The 16,832-nt window shown below is 50.1% G+C and overlaps 1 protein-coding gene across 2 annotated transcripts in view; it reads right to left on the bottom strand.

The window, feature by feature from the left end:
- The window catches only part of EPSTI1 (epithelial stromal interaction 1), a 121,116-nt gene extending 105,251 nt beyond the window's left edge, over positions 1-15,865 (bottom strand). For both annotated transcript variants that reach the window (XM_040341299.1, XM_040341300.1), the window contains exon 1: positions 15,602-15,865. In XM_040341299.1, the coding sequence (XP_040197233.1) occupies positions 15,602-15,855 (254 nt within the window). In that variant the 5' untranslated portion in view covers positions 15,856-15,865. The remainder of the gene's footprint in view (positions 1-15,601) is intronic.
- Between the last annotated feature and the right edge of the window lie 967 nt (positions 15,866-16,832).

Here is a 16,832-nt window from a genome sequence, read left to right as displayed (position 1 = left end):
GCTCAGTTTTGTGTTGAAAATAACTGTGAAATCTAAAAGTCCGGTGGGTGTAAAAAGATGTCCGCTTGCCCCTTCTCACTCTATCATTACTGTGCAGGCGTGTGGGGTGTAGCAAGATGGCGGCGAGGCTCCGCAATGACTCCTAAATGCAATGAGAAAAGCTCCCAGGACACAGTGCGGGTGAAGGATATGACGCAATACCCGCAGAATACCCGCAGAAGAGGGGACAGGAAGCCGAGTGACAGATGCTGTAATAAAAGGTACTGTCACAGAAAACAAAAAAAAAGGCCGTTTTGTACTGCATTAGAGTATGCTATTTGATTAAACAAATGTTTAAAAATGGGGCGGAGCTCCGCTTTAATACATAAAATTACATTTGTACTTTATTTTATATACACAAAATTAAATTTGAACTGATAGTTTACATTGACCTATAAATACGGGAATAAAAAATCAATTTTCTTCTAAATAGCTAGCTCTATGTAACAAGTATTCTCACAGATAATACCCATATACTTATACAAAGAAAATCCATAGCATGTCACTCATTTCACTCATTTTGACAAGTACAATTGTAATATTATATATGGTTTTATGTGTTAACTTGGCACCTTAAAAGTCCCAATACTTCAGCGAAAGAATTTTTTATTTTTTTTGGATATGGCAATTTAGGGGCCTTGGTCACCCATCATACCAAAAAAATGTACTACTAAATTTCATCTTGGGTAGAGTACTACAAAAAGTAATTATTTAAAAGTTGCAATTTCCATACCCGACTCAGTCAGAATGAATGCACTTAAAAAAAAATTGTAACACATACCTTTCATACTATCACTTTTAAGAAAGAGATGCTCCCCCACAAAGTCTTCATTAACCACTTCCATACCAGGCACTTGCGCACCTTCCCGCCCGAGCCAATTTTCAGCTTTCAGCACTTTGAATGGCAATTGCGCGGTCGTGCGACGTGGCTCCCAAACAAAATTGGCGTCCTTTTTTTCCCACAAATAGGGCCAAATCTTCAAAGGAGATACGCAGGCGGAACTGCTGTTCAGCCTGCGTATCTCTGTGCCTAACTTTGGAAACGATCCTCAAAAGGATTTTTCCAAAGTTAGGCAGAAGATCTGACATCTGTAAGACACTTACACTGTCAGATCTTAGGATGCAGTACCGCATCCGCTGCTGGGGGCATTTCTCATTGAAATGCCGCTTTGCGTATGCAAATGAGGACTTAAGCAGATCCACAAAGCTTTTAAGCATTGTGGTTTCTGCGTAAGTTACGATTTGCTTGCACAAAACTAGGGCTGGTTTTACAATGTGTAAATTTAGTACACCATGTAAAATCAGACCTTTTTTTCGATCGCCGCGATTTTTTTTTAAATTAGAATTTTTTTTCCCGGCGCGTATTTTTTTTTTCCCGACGCAACTTTATTGTCCCGTTGCGATCCACAAAGCCCGGCGTAAATTACGTTCGCGCGCTGCCCGTCGGGAAAAATGACGTCACACGCATGCGCAGTACGTCCGGCGCGGGAGCGCGCCTAATTTAAATGGGAATCGCCCATTTAAACTAGGAACGCCTTGCGACGGACGGAGTTAAGTTGCGTTGCCGCAATTTTCCGGGTAAGTGCTTTGAGAATCGGTACTTAATTTCGGAAAATTGCGGCAGTGTAACTTAACTCCCTAAAGTTAAGTTACGCACGATTTTTGAGAATTTGGCCCAGAGAGCTTTCTTTTGGTGGTATTTGATCACCTCTGCGATTTCTTTTTTTTGCGCAACAACTAAAAAATACTGAAAATTTTGAAAAAATATTACGTTTTTATTTTTTTCTGTAAATTTTTTTGTAAATAAGTAAGTTTTCTCTTTCAATTACGGGCACTGATATGGCGGCATTGATGGGCACCGATGAGATGGCACTGATGGACATCGATGAGGTAGTACTGACGGGCACAGATGAGGTGGCACTGATTGGCGGCGCTGGTATGCGGCACTGATGGGCACACATAGGTGGCACTGATGGGCACACATAGGTGGCACTGATGGGCACACATAGGCGGCACTGATGGGCACTCATGGGCGGCACTGGGCACTCATAGGCGGCACAGATGGGCACTCATGGGCGGCACTTATGGGTGGCACTGATGGATACTTATGGGTGGCACAGATGGGCACTGATAGGTGGGCACTGGGCATGGATAAGCACTGTGGGGTGGCACTGATGGACACTGTGGGGTGGCACTGATGGACACTTGGGGTGGCACTGATGGACATTGTGGGGCAGCACTGATCTACCCATGTTGCCAGTCAGTGCCCATATGTGGGCACTGATTGGCATCTTTTTTTTTTGTAAAGCTTTTTTTTTTTTTTTAAGACTTTTTTTATTTATTTTTTTCCAATGCTTTTTTTATTTTATTTGCCCTTCCCTGGTGGTCCAGGGTGGGCTTCCCTGGTGGTCCAGTGTGGCGATCCGAGGGGGGGCTGCGCTGATAAACAATCAGCGCGAACCCCCCCTGTCAGGAGAGCCGCCGATCGGCTCTCCTATACTCGCGTCTGTCAGACGCGAGTGGGGAAGAGCCATCAACGGCTCTTCCTGTTTACATCGTGATCAGCCGTGATTGGACACGGCTGATCACGTGGTAAAGAGTCTCTGCCGGAGGCTCTTTACCGAGATCGGAGATGCAGGGTGTCAGACTGACACCCCGCATCACCGATCGCCGCGCTGCGCGCCCCCACGGGCGCACGCCGGCATGAAATCCTGCAGGACGTCCAGTCAGGATTGTGTAACCACTTCCCGGACGTAAATCGGCCATAGGCCGGGCGGGAAGTGGTTAACCTGGGATCCTTACATGATCTCTTAACAATAAACAAAATACAGGAAGAGAAGCAGAGTGCTTTATTGGGACCTGGAGGGGGGCCTCTGTGATGGACACAGAGAGGGCTTCTGTTAGAGAGTTTGTTAGATGTTCGGCGCCCCCACCTCTGCAGGCACCTGGGTGAAATGCACCCTGTGCACCCTGCATAGGATCGGCCCTGGTGGTGGCTGAAGAACATTATAAGCCCTTAATAAAATTAAAACTAGTTACTCCCAGTTCAAGGTATTTTAGCGATACTTCCTTGTCTCAAAAATTCACATATGGCACAATATATCATCTGTTTAAGTAGAGATATCAATCTGAATTCTCTTTTTAAGAACCTTCCAATATTTACCTGAAAATATCCTTTACTTTTATATGACAGATTGGGCATTTTCTGATGACTCCCACAATTCTAGGGAGATTGCCTGTCCACTATGTATTCAGACACCTCTATTCATGTGGATTAATCAATCCTAATATACTGATGGCTTATTATTTTTTGTCACAATTTTTTGGAAAATGCCTTTTTTCATATATATATATATATATATATATATATATATATATATATATATATATATATATATATATATATATAATTGTATTATATTTAACTTTTTAATTAATATCATGAATACAAATTAATATGAACTTATTGTCGCCTATTATCGGCACCTTTAGCGCTAGAAGAGCTCAAGAAAAATGTATATTTTTATTGACTTCAGCCCCGGAAGGATTTACCCCCTTGATGACCAGGCTATTTTTTTCGATACGGCACTGCATTACTTTAACTGACAATTGCGCGGTCGTGCGACGTTGTACCCAAAAACAAAAAAAGAGTGACAATTTCTTATATTCTATATCAATCAAAATTATGTTTTGCTATAATACTTTTCCAATAAAAAAAAAATGTCTTTATCAGTGTAGGCCAATATGTATTCTTCTACATATTTTTGTTAAAAAAAAAATTTGCAATAAGAGTATATTGATTGGTTTGCGTAAAAGTTAGTGCGTCTACAAAATAGGGGATAGATTTATGGCATTTTTATTATTATTTTTTGTACTAGTAATGGTGAAGATCAGCAATTTTCAGCGGGAATGCAACGTTGCGGTAGACAGATCCAACACTTTTGACACTTTTTTTTTGACATTATTACAGCGATCAGAGCTAAAAATATCCACTGATCACTGTATAAATGACACTGGCAGGGATACACTAGGGGGCGATCAAGGGGTTAAGTGTGACCAAGGGAGATGTTCCTAACTGTGGGGGGAGTGAACTGACTGGGAGTACAGAGAGATCGCTGTACCTGATCACTAGGAACAGACAATCTCGCTATACTCTCCTGTCAGAACGAGGATTGGCTTTGTTTACATTGACAGATCCCCATCCTGCCCCTCTGAGGAGTGATCGTGGGTGACCTTAAGTAGTTAAATTCTATGTATGCCTTCACACTGTTCCCTTGCACTTCCATTGTGTTCAAAATACTGCTTGCTGAATTTTTGGTTCATTAAAAAAACGCACCAAAAAGGCAAAATTTCCCTGTTGAAATGCATTGAAAATGCAGCAAGATTGCATCAATAATGCACGCGTGTTACATTTTGATGAGGCTTTTGAGTCACGTGACCTATGAAAAACACACCTTTCTCCCTTTTTGACAAAATGCCGATAACATTTTGTCTGATATGTTTTGGCTGCCAAAATGTCGGTGCATCTCTAGAGAGAATGTGAACCAGATGCTAAGTGAGGGAAATCTCAACAGGAGATTATTGAAGTTACTAAACCACCACCTCTGGCTCAGACCCTTGGGGGGGGGGGGGTTGCTTTTCACTACAATCACTTGTAAACACAGAAGTCCAGTTTCTGTGTTTACAAGTGACAGCTCTGCACTCTGTGTGTAACCCCCTGAACTCTGCACTCTGTGTGTAATGCAATCCTGGTATTTAATGTCCCTTTAAGATCCTCCTACTGTTTGTGAAATTTGACTGACTGCACCCACTATTTGATGTGATTTGGAGGGGTTTTGGGGGATCGTGGTTGAGATCCAGCACCTATTTTTTGAGAAAAAAAGCCCTGAACATAACAGACATTAATACAATAGGTGTTTTAAAGAGACCCTGTCACCAACTGTAAAAAATAATAATTGAAAAGCACAAAAAAAAGTACAGGGTATATTAAAGTTTAGTCTGCTTCTATTTTGATTAGCCTTGTTCTCCACCCCCCCACCCCTCCTATTCATTGACCCATCAATATTTCAATAAAATGTTTAAATAAAACCTTCCCGTTTTCATTAAATGCCTTTTTTTAGACTCATAGAAATAATCACTGGGGGCCAGATCCACAAAAACCTGGCGTAACTTAAAAAATCCCATTTAAGTTACACTGCCTTAAAATTTCTACCTAAGTGCCCGATCCACAAAGCACTTATCTAGAAATTTCAGGCTGTGTAACTAAAATTCCGCCGGCGCAAGGCGTTCCTTTTCAAATGGGGCGAGTCCCATTTAAATGAGGCGCGCTCCCGCGCCGGCCGTACTGCGCATGCGCGAAGTTACGTTACGCCGAGTTTTGAGGATCGCGACGGCTTAAAAAAGTTGCGTCGAAAAAAAAAAAAAAAAAATGACAGCGTCGCTCGGCATGCATTCCTGAGGGAGAACTCCATGCCAATTTTCAAAGAAAAAACCGGCATGGGTTCACCCCCCAGGAGCATACCAGGCCCTTAGGTCTGGTATGGGTTGTAAGGAGACCCCCCCCCTCCGCCGAAAAATCGACGTAGGGGTCCCCCTACAATCCATACCAGACCCGTATCCAAAGCACGCTACCCGGCCGGTCAGGAAGGGAGTGGGGACGAGCGAGCGCCCCCCCCCCTCCTGAGCCGTGCCAGGCCGCATGCCCTCAACATGGGGGGGTTGGGTGCTCTGGGGCAGGGGGGCGCACTGCGGGCCCCCCCACCTCAGAGCACCCTGTCCCCATGTTGATGAGGACAGGACCTCTTCCCGACAACCCTTGCCGTTGGTTGTCGGGGTCTTATAGGAATCTGGGAGTCCCCTCAAATAAGGGGGCCCCCAGATACCGGCCCCCCACCCTAAGTGAATGGATATGGGGTACATCGTACCCCTACCCATTCACCTGGAGGCAAAAAGTTAAAGTTATTAAACACACAACACAAGGGTTTTTAAAATAATTTATTAGTCTGCTCCGGAGGCCCCCCCTGTCTTCTTTATTAGCTCTAATACCAGGGGGGGCTTCTTCTTCCACTCTCCGGGGGTCTTCTCCGCTCTCCGGGGGGGGCTTCTTCTTCTTCCGCTCTCCGGGGGGGGCTTCTCCGCTCTCCGGGGGTCTTCTTCCATCTTCTCCCCTCTTCCGCTGTTGACTCGGCGAACCCCGGTTCTTCTGCAGATGTCCGGTGCCTTCTTCTTCAGCGCTGGCTGCCTGCTATCTTTGTGTGTTAGCTCAATTTCTAACAGGCAGCCGGCGCGGTCTTCTGTGACGTCAGGGTCTTCTCTTCTGTTCTTCTCCCCTCTTCCGATGTTGCCTCGTCGCATCTTGTCGCTGTAATGATGGAAGCGCGCCTTGCATCCCATTTATATAGGCATCACCGTCCCATCATGCTCCGGCAGGTACCCACGTGGTGGGTGCCTCGTCCCATCATGCTCCGGCAGGTACCCACGTGGTGGGTGCCTACCCACGTGCACCCACCACGTGGGTACCTGCCGGAGCATGATGGGACGGTGATGCCTATATAAATGGGATGCAAGGCGCGCTTCCATCATTACAGCGACAAGATGCGACGAGGCAACATCGGAAGAGGGGAGAAGAACAGAAGAGAAGACCCTGACGTCACAGAAGACCGCGCCGGCTGCCTGTTAGAAATTGAGCTAACACACAAAGATAGCAGGCAGCCAGCGCTGAAGAAGAAGGCACCGGACATCTGCAGAAGAACCGGGGTTCGCCGAGTCAACAGCGGAAGAGGGGAGAAGATGGAAGAAGACCCCCGGAGAGCGGAGAAGCCCCCCCCCGGAGAGCGGAAGAAGAAACCCCCCCCGGAGAGTGGAAGAAGAAGCCCCCCCTGCTAATAGAGCTAATAAAGAAGACAGGGGGGGCATCCGGAGCAGAATAATAAATTATTTTAAAAACCCTTGTGTTGTGTGTTTACTAACTTTAACTTTTTGCCTACAGGTGAATGGATAGGGGTACGATGTACCCCATATCCATTCACTTAGGGTGGGGGGCCGGTATCTGGGGGCCCCCTTATTTGAGGGGACTCCCAGATTCCTATAAGCACCCCGCCCGCAGACCCCGACAACCAACGGCAAGGGTTGTCGGGAAGAGGTCCTGTCCTCATCAACATGGGGACAGGGTGCTCTGGGGTGGGGGGGCCCGCAGTGCGCCCCCCTGCCCCAGAGCACCCAACCCCCCCATGTTGAGGGCATGCGGCCTGGCACGGCTCAGGAGGGGGGGGGCGCTCGCTCGTCCCCACTCCTTTCCTGACCGGCCGGGTAACGTGCTTTGGATACGGGTCTGGTATGGATTGTAGGGGGACCCCCTACGTAGATTTTTCGGCGTAGGGGGGTCTCCTTACAACCCATACCAGACCTAAGGGCCTGGTATGCTCCTGGGGGGGAACCCATGCCGGTTTTGTTTTTACAAATTGCCGTGGAGTTCTCCCTCGGGAATGCATACCAAATGCCGTCGCTGGAATGGGCTTTTACATGGTGTGACTAGTTTACACTTTGTAACATCAGCCCTAGTTTTACACTTGCAAAATAAAACTTACGGCGAAAAAACGAAGCTGGGAAGCTTTGTGGATGGCCTTAAGTGCTAATTTGCATACTAGAAACGGCATTTCGACTCGAAATGCCCCCAGCGGCGGATGCGGTACTGCATCCTAAGATTCGGCAGTGTAATTCAATTACACATGCCGGATCTTCTGCCTAACTTTGGAAAAAGCCTTTTGAGGATCGTTTCCAAAGTTAGACACAGACTGAACAGCAGTTAAGTCTGCGTATCTCTTTTGAGGATCTGGCCCTGGGTCTCTGTGCTTCTCTATTAAATGTAGGACAGACCAAGGGGCTCATTGAGTCTGCCCAACATTTTTCTATGTATTTTTTATAGATCTAAGTTTGACCCAAGCATGTTGGAATCAACTTTGCTGGAAGTCTATTCCAAGCATTCAATAAAATAATACTTTCTACGTTTTGAACTTTCCTCCTGCTGGTTTGAGGTCAATGTCCCGTGTTCTTGTTCTTAGCTTCATATTACATCACAGTACACTGCATTAGTACTACACAAATCTGAGGCCCATAGCCCCGAGTCTCTTGCTGCCATTGCCTCTCTGCAGCCATGGTGCCCTGATGATTGCAGTGCCTACACCAGCCATTGCCCACAAACAATTTCTTACCACCCGCCCAGGGCCGGCGCTCCCACTAGGCGAACTAAGCAGCCGCCTAGAGCGCACTGCCGCCAGGGAGCGCTGCCACAGCTGCTGGGTCTTCTACAGAAGATCGGTTCCTCCTCAGCCGATGGTGACTGATGCAGAGTGTAGCGGAAGGGCTCTATATGGCTGGCTGCAGAGTGACTAGGCAGGGAGAAGAAGCAGACAGATCGTCCCCTTCGCTGCACTAAGCCAGAGGTGACCATGCTGATGTCCAGCAGGCAGCAGCAGCCGTGGGTGTCAGCTCTCTGCCCGCCCCGCCTCCCTCTCTGGGTGATGTGCAACCATTGGAGGAGCAGGGCATAGACACTCAGAATGGATCCACCCAGGCCTAGACTGGCCACACGCTGGGCCGAAGCCACTTGTCCTAGAGGAGTGTGGAGCCCAAAGCAAAGCTGATCCTGCAGCTTACCCAGCCTGTGACATGTGGAGGGAGATGGAAAGAAGTGCTCCAAGGTAGGAACTTGTCAGGTGGTGGGGGAAGCGCTGGGGATGATCTTATCACTGGTGTGTGACCCCCTCCACTTGGCTGCATCCATCCACCTAGCTGTCCACTTTGCTATATTCTCCCTCCACCCTCCCTCTGCTCTCCACCTGGCTGCACTTTCCCTCTTCTGTCCACCTGGCTGCCCCCCCCCCCTCCCTCTGCTCTCCACCTGGCTGCACTTTCCCTCTTCTGTCCACCTGGCTGCACCCCCCCTCCCTCTGCTCTCCACCTGGCTGCACTTTCCCTCTTCTGTCCACCTGGCTGCACCCCCTCCTCTGCTCTTCTGTCCACCTGGCTGCACCCCCCCTCCCTCTGCTCTCCACCTGGCTGCACTTTCCCTCTTCTGTCCACCTGGCTGCACCCCCCCCTCCCTCTGCTCTCCACCTGGCTGCACTTTCCCTCTTCTGTCCACCTGGCTGCACCCCCCCCCTCCCTCTGCTCTCCACCTGGCTGCACTTTCCCTCTTCTGTCCACCTGGCTGCACCCCCCCTCCCTCTGCTCTCCACCTGGCTGCACTTTCCCTCTTCTGTCCACCTGGCTGCACCTCCCCTCTGCTCTCCACCTGGCTGCACTTTCCCTCTTCTGTCCACCTGGCTGCACCCCCCCCCCTCCGTCTGCTCTCCACCTGGCTGCACTTTCCTTCTTCTGTCCACCTGGCTGCACCCCCTCCTCTGCTGTCCACCTGGCTGCACTTCCCCTCTGCTGTCCACCTGGCTGCACTTCCCCTCTGCTGTCCACCTGGCTGCACTTCCCCTCTGCTGTCCACCTGGCTGCACTTCCCCTCTGCTGTCCACCTGGCTGCACTTCCCCTCTGCTGTCCACCTGGCTGCCCTTCCCCTCTGCTGTCCACCTGGCTGCACCCCTCCTCTGCTGTCCACCTGGCTGCACCCCTCCTCTGCTGTCCACCTGGCTGCACCCCCTCCTCTGCTGTCCACCTGGCTGCACCCCCTCCTCTGCTGTCCACCTGGCTGCACCCCCTCCTCTGCTGTCCACCTGGCTGCACCCCCTCCTCTGCTGTCCACCTGGCTGCACCCCCTCCTCTGCTGTCCACCTGGCTGCACCCCCTCCTCTGCTGTCCACCTGGCTGCACCCCTCCTCTGCTGTCCACCTGGCTGCACCCCTCCTCTGCTGTCCACCTGGCTGCACTTCCCTTCTGCTGTCCACCTGGCTGCCCTTCCCCTCTGCTCTCCACCTGGCTGCCCTTCCCCTCTGCTCTCCACCTGGCTGCCCTTCCCCTCTGCTCTCCACCTGGCTGCCCTTCCCCTCTGCTCTCCACCTGGCTGCACCCCCCCCTTCTGCTGTCCACCTGGCTGCACCTCCCCTCTGCTGTCCACCTGGCTGCACCCCCCCCTCTGCTGTCCACCTGGCTGCACCTCCCCTCTGCTGTCCACCTGGCTGCACCTCCCCTCTGCCCTCCACCACGCTGCACCCCCCCTCCCTCTGCTCTCCACCTGGCTGCACTTTCCCTCTGCTGTCCACCTGGCTGCACCCCCCCTCTGCTGTCCACCTGGCTGCACCCCCCCTCTGCTGTCCACCTGGCTGCACCCCCCCTCTGCTGTCCACCTGGCTGCACCCCCCCTCTGCTGTCCACCTGGCTGCACCCCCCCTCTGCTCTCCACCTGGCTGCACTTCCCCTCTGCTCTCCACCTGGCTGCACTTCCCCTCTGCTGTCCACCTGGCTGCACCCCCCCCTCTGCTGTCCACCTGGCTGCACCCCTCCTCTGCTGTCCACCTGGCTGCACCCCCTCCTCTGCTGTCCACCTGGCTGCACCCCCTCCTCTGCTGTCCACCTGGCTGCACCCCCTCCTCTGCTCTCCACCTGGCTGCACCTCCCCTCTGCTCTCCACCTGGCTGCACTTCCTCTCTGCTCTCCACCTGGCTGCACTTCCCCTCTGCTCTCCACCTGGCTGCACTTCCCCTCTGCTCTCCACCTGGCTGCACTTCCCCTCTGCTCTCCACCTGGCTGCACTTCCCCTCTGCTCTCCACCTGGCTGCACTTCCCCTCTGCTCTCCACCTGGCTGCACCTCCCCTCTGCTCTCCACCTGGCTGCACCCCCTCCTCTGCTGTCCACCTGACTGCACCCCCTCCTCTGCTGTCCACCTGGCTGCACCCCCTCCTCTGCTGTCCACCTGGCTGCACTTCCCCTCTGCTCTCCACCTGGCTACACTTCCCCTCTGCTCTCCACCTGGCTGCACTTCCCCTCTGCTCTCCACCTGGCTGCACCTCCCCTCTGCTCTCCACCTGGCTGCACCCCCTCCTCTGCTGTCCACCTGGCTGCACCCCCTCCTCTGCTGTCCACCTGGCTGCACCCCCTCCTCTGCTGTCCACCTGGCTGCACTTCCCCTCTGCTCTCCACCTGGCTGCACTTCCCCTCTGCTCTCCACCTGGCTGCACTTTCCCTCTGCTGTCCACCTGGCTGCACCCCTCCTCTGCTGTCCACCTGGCTGCACTTCCCCTCTGCTGTCCACCTGGCTGCACCCCCTCCTCTGCTATCCACCTGGCTGCACCCCCTCCTCTGCTGTCCACCTGGCTGCACTTCCCCTCTGCTGTCCACCTGGCTGCACTTCCCCTCTGCTGTCCACCTGGCTGCACTTCCCCTCTGCTGTCCACCTGGCTGCACCCCCCCTCTGCTGTCCACCTGGCTGCACCCCCCCTCTGCTGTCCACCTGGCTGCACCCCCCCTCTGCTGTCCACCTGACTGAACCCCCCCCTCCTCTCCCTGCTGCACCTCTCTCCACCTGGCTGCACCTCTTCTCTCCTCTCCACCTGGCTGCACCTCTTCTCTCCTCTCCACCTGGCTGCACCTCTCCTCTCCACTCCACCTGGCTGCACCTCTCCTCTCCTCTCCACTCCACCTGGCTGCACCTCTCCACTCCACCCCACCTGGCTGCACCTCTCCTCTCCACTCCACCCCACCTGGCTGCACCTCTCCTCTCCACTCGACCCCACCTGGCTGCACCTCTCCTCTCCACTCCACATGGCTGCACCTCTCCTCTCCACCTGGCTGCACCTCTCCTCTCCACCCCACCTGGCTGCACCTCTCCTCTCCTCTCCACCTGGCTGCACCTCTCCTCTCCACCTGGCTGCACCTCTCCTCTCCACCCCACCTGGCTGCACCTCTTCTCTCCTCTCCACCTGGCTGCACCTCTTCTCTCCTCTCCACCTGGCTGCACCTCTCCTCTCCACTCCACCTGGCTGCACCTCTCCTCTCCACCTGGCTCTATCCCTTCACCTGGCTGAACCCCTTCTCCACCTGGACCAGTTCTGGTGCTAAAATTTAATTCATTTAAATTTTTTTTTTGGGGGGGGCGCAAGTAGCTGGTCTCGCCTAGGGCGCAAAATAGTCTAGCACCGGCCCTGCACCCGCCTGACCCGCCCCCCCCCATCGGGCCTGCAAAAAGGTTGGCGATCGCTGCTATGGACTCCAGCCACAGATCTTTTGCAGACCTAGCAACATCCCTGTTTGCAGGTAAGTGCCACATAATGGGCAAGTATGCGATGCATACTAGCCCATTATGCTTTTACTTTGCAGTGAAATAAAGAGGAAGTAAAACCCATCAGGGTTTACTTTCTCTTTTAGAGAACTGAAATCCAATGAATGTCAGGGAATGACCAGGGGTAGTAAAGCTGGGGAGAAAAAGACTAAGGGCCAGATCCACGTAGATTGGCGTAATTTTAAGCAGGCGTAGCGTATCGTAGTTACGCTACGCCGCCGCTACTTTGAGAGGCAAGTGCTGTATTCACAAAGCACTTGCGTCTAAAGTTACGGCGGCGTAGCGTAAATGTGTCGGCGTAAGGGCACGGAATTCAAATGACAAAGATGTGGGCGTGTTTTATGTTAATTCAACTTGACCCCACGTAAATGACGGGGTTTTTTTAACGGCGCATGCGCCGTCCGTGGGGGTATCCCAGTGCGCATGCTCGAAATCACGTAGCAAATAGTCAATGCTTTCGACATGAACGTAATTTACGCAAAGCCCTATTCGCGAACGTTTTACGCAAACGACGTACACGACAGAAAACTCGACGCTGGCCCGACGTCCCTACTTAACATTGCGTACGCCTCATAGACCCAGGGGTAACGCCGAAAAAATCCTTACGTACACTACGTATAGATACGCCGGCGTAAGTTCTTTGTGGATCTGGCCCTAAATGTTGCTGGAGGTCATTCACTGGGGCGGACTCTACCTGACTTGCTGCAGCTTGTAATGCACACTGTGAGAAGCTTACAGTGTGCAGTGAATCCTGAAATCAGGGTAAACTATTTCAGTAAAGAAGAGGAGCCTTTACAACTGTGCAGAACTGATGATAAGGCTGGAGATCAACGATGCACTGGGTCATGGCCAGGCTAGGACAGAAGTACACTATGTAGAAAAGGTAAGAAAGAAAAAAAATTGTTATCCAAAAACGAGCGGTTGCCTTTCCTTTAAGACCAAGTTGTAAAAGTAGGTGGAACTCTGCTTTAAGACGGCTCTCATAGGGAAACATTTAATTTGACATGTCATAAGACTTGTGCTCTCACAAGCCGGATCCCATGTCGCACTAGTGTGAACCAAGCCTTATTGAGCCCTGGTTCATATTGCAGCGATTTGGCATGCGATTTGACATGTCAAATCGCAAGCCAAATCTGCAGCTATTGCCGGGGTTCTGACGAATAAGTTCCGCCCGGTGGATAAGGACCCCCTTGTACTGTGCAGGCGCGGCGCAGAGTCTCTGAAAATAGCTGAACATGTAGAGCTGAGAGTCAGCTCTACACGGCGCATGCGCGATGACTATCACATATGCCGCACGCTCCCGATGCTAGTGCTACTCTGCAAGGGGCGGAGGGGGGATTTTAACAATAAAGTAGACATCTTAGCGGGGTGTGTTGGGCATCTGAGTTAAATGTGCAAATCCGCCAATCAACATTGCCATTGCAAAACCCGCCCATCAACACGCCTCGCTAAGACGTGTACTTTTTTGTTAAAATCACCCCCGCCCCTTGCAGAGTAGCACTAGCATCGGGAGCGTGCAGCATATGTGATAGTCATTGCGCATGCGACGTGTAGAGCTGACTCTCAGTTCTACATGTTCGGCTATATTCGGAGGCTCGGTTGAGGTTCATAATGTGCAAGCGCTGCGCCTGCGCAGTACAGGGGGGTCCTAATCCGCCGGGGGAACATTTTCGGCAGGATACCAGCAATGGCATCGTCCGAATCGGTGCGACGCCGCATTTACGGCGCCACACCGTTTCCCAAAAGTAGTTTCTATACTACTTTTGGTGACTTCGGAGTGCGATTTCAATAGACATCTGTGCCGAAACCCGAAATCATGCAGGAATTTAATTGTGCGAGCTCATCACTATTTCATTCCCGCTGTCAGTGTGAACCTGGGCTGAAAGTCAGAATCTACAGTATTTAGAGCTGCTGACTATAACCACTAGAGGGGCGTGCTATAGACGAAAGACGTCCACAGTGCGGCCCTCAAGTGCCGGGTGGACGTCCCTGGACGTCCTGTTATTTACATTCCCTGCGCGCAGCGCTGGGGGTGCGCAGCGGGGAAACACTGTGTCGGCGCTTCGGCGCATCGGCGGTGACAGCAGGGACGTGAAGCTCTGTGTGTAAACACAGAGCTCCACGTCCTGTCATCCCTGTGTCATCCCTTGTATATAGGGACACAGATCGGTCACCTCCCCCAGTCAGTCCCCCTCCACACACAGTAAGAATCACACCCAGGGAATACATTTAACCCCTTCCTCACCCCCTAGTGTTAACCCTTTCACTGCCAGTCACATTTATACAGTAATTAGTGCATTTTTATAGCACTGATCGCTGTATAAATGTGAATGGTCCCAAAATTGTGTCAAAAGTGTCCGATACGCCCGCCACAATATCGCAATATCGCAGGCCTGACAAAAAAAAATTTGTAGGCGCTATAACTTTTTCACAAACCAATCAATATACGCTTATTGCGATTTTTTTTAACAAAAATATGTAGAAGAATACGTATCGACCTAAACCGAGGAAAAAAATATTTTTTTTTAAAAAAAAATTGGGATATTATTATAACAAAAAGTAAAAAATATTGTTTTTTTGTTTATAGCGCAAAAAAAATCAAAATGGCAGAGATGATTAAATACCACCAAAATAAAGCTCTGTTTGTGGGAAAAAAATGATAAAAATATAATTTGGGTACAGTGTTGTATGACCGCGCAATTGTCATTCAAAATGCGTCAGCGCTGAAAGCTGAAAATTGGTCTGGGCACGAAGGGGGTTTAAGTGCCTAGTAATGAAGTGGTTAATTTTAGAAAAAAATGACTGGAGATTGTGTTTAAGATCATAAATTAAGATTGGATTTTTAACTATCGATTGACATTCACTTCTCCATATTGATCACATGGGTTGTCATCTATAAACTGGTTATTCCTATTGGAAGAGATCGATTGGAAAATAAATCAGTTGCTTATTCAAGCATACGTGGCAACCAAAATACAATGTTCCTTCCTTGCCAAGCTGATCTACAATGTGTCTGTACGGCAGAGAAATGAAAGTGAAACTGCAGATGAATCAGAGAAACGAAACTAAGGGGAACTCCTGTACTTTTCCTAGCTTGATACAGTCACCATTGAAAGGTCTTATGATATCACAAAGCAAACAATAAGGTATTGGTAAACACTCCTGCATCCTCTCAAATGCTACATAGTTAAATAATAAAGGGAAATATTTTAAATATATAGGTAGTCAAAACATAACTGCATAACCTTTTTTTTTTTTTTTTTTTTAAATCATAATGTACACAGATTATAATTTTGATTTCACTTATAAATATATATATAAAAAAAGTGTAACTTACTACTGGGGTTCCTGGGGTACCGGTGGGGTTGGTTCCTGTGTAGGATTATTGAACTGTTGGTCTGAGTCCTGGAGCTGATCCTGCTGATCTTCCATTCTTCCGGTGCTGAAATCGCTTCCATGTGGATATCTACTCTGAGATCCAGAATTCGAACTTTGTCTGCGTGGACCTGTTCCATAGCCTGAGTTTTGTCCATACATTTTACTAAGCGGTCTGTGCTGCTTGTCTCTACAGAACATATGTGTAGCTCTCATACCACACCCCCTGAACTTTATTCTACAAACAAGGGGATGGTCCTGCAGCATGCCTCGGGGAGGGGAGGAGAACATGAGGAAGTACCAGGACTTTTCATAAACAACAGACCAATAAAGCATTTCTTCTTTAATTTTTCCATTCACACTAATGCCGCGTACACACGATCATTTTTCGGCATGAAAGAAAACGTAGTTTTTAAAAACGTCATTTAAAATGATCGTGTTTCTGAAAAACGACCAAAAAAAAATTTGAACATGCATTTTTTAACGTCGTTTTAAAAAATGTTGTTTTTCGGTTTGTAAAAAATGGTCGTGTGTGGGCTAAAACAACGTTTTAAACCCGCGCATGCTCAGAAGCAAGTTATGAGATGGGAGTGCTCGTTCTGGTAAAACTACTATTCATAATGGAGTAAGCACGTTCATCACGCTGTAACAGACAAAAAAGCGCGAATCGTCTTTTACTAACATACAGCTAAAAGCAGCCCAAAAGCGAATAGAACTTGCCCTTTAGAGTGTCGTTGTATGTGTTGTACGTCACCGCGCTTTGTTCATCATTTTTTTAAAACGATGGTGTGTGGGCAATGTCGTTTTTAATCACTTGAGATCCGCGCTATGGTCGAAAGACGTCCACAGCGTGGCTCTCAAGTGCCGGGTGGACGTCCCTGGACGTCCTGTTGTTGTTGTTTCCTGTGCGCGCCACTGGGGGCGCGCAGCGGGGAAACAACGTGCCCGGCGCATCGTTCGGGAGCCGATGCGAGTGCCTGGCGGCCGCGATGTCCGCCAGACACGCGCGATCGTCGGTTACACAGCAGAGACGTGGAGCTCTGTGTGTAAACACAGAGCTCCACGTGCTGTCAGGGAGAGAGGAGACCGATCTGTGTCCCTTTACATAGGGACACAGCATCGGTCACCTCCCCCAGTCAGTCCCCTCCCCCCACACAGTAAGAACACAATGAGGGAATACATTTAACCCCTTC

This window comes from Rana temporaria, chromosome 2 (genome assembly GCF_905171775.1).
Source record: "Rana temporaria chromosome 2, aRanTem1.1, whole genome shotgun sequence".
Taxonomy (NCBI): domain Eukaryota; kingdom Metazoa; phylum Chordata; class Amphibia; order Anura; family Ranidae; genus Rana; species Rana temporaria.
The sequence above is the reverse complement of the archived record's forward strand: the minus strand, read 5'-3'. Positions and strand labels throughout refer to the sequence as shown.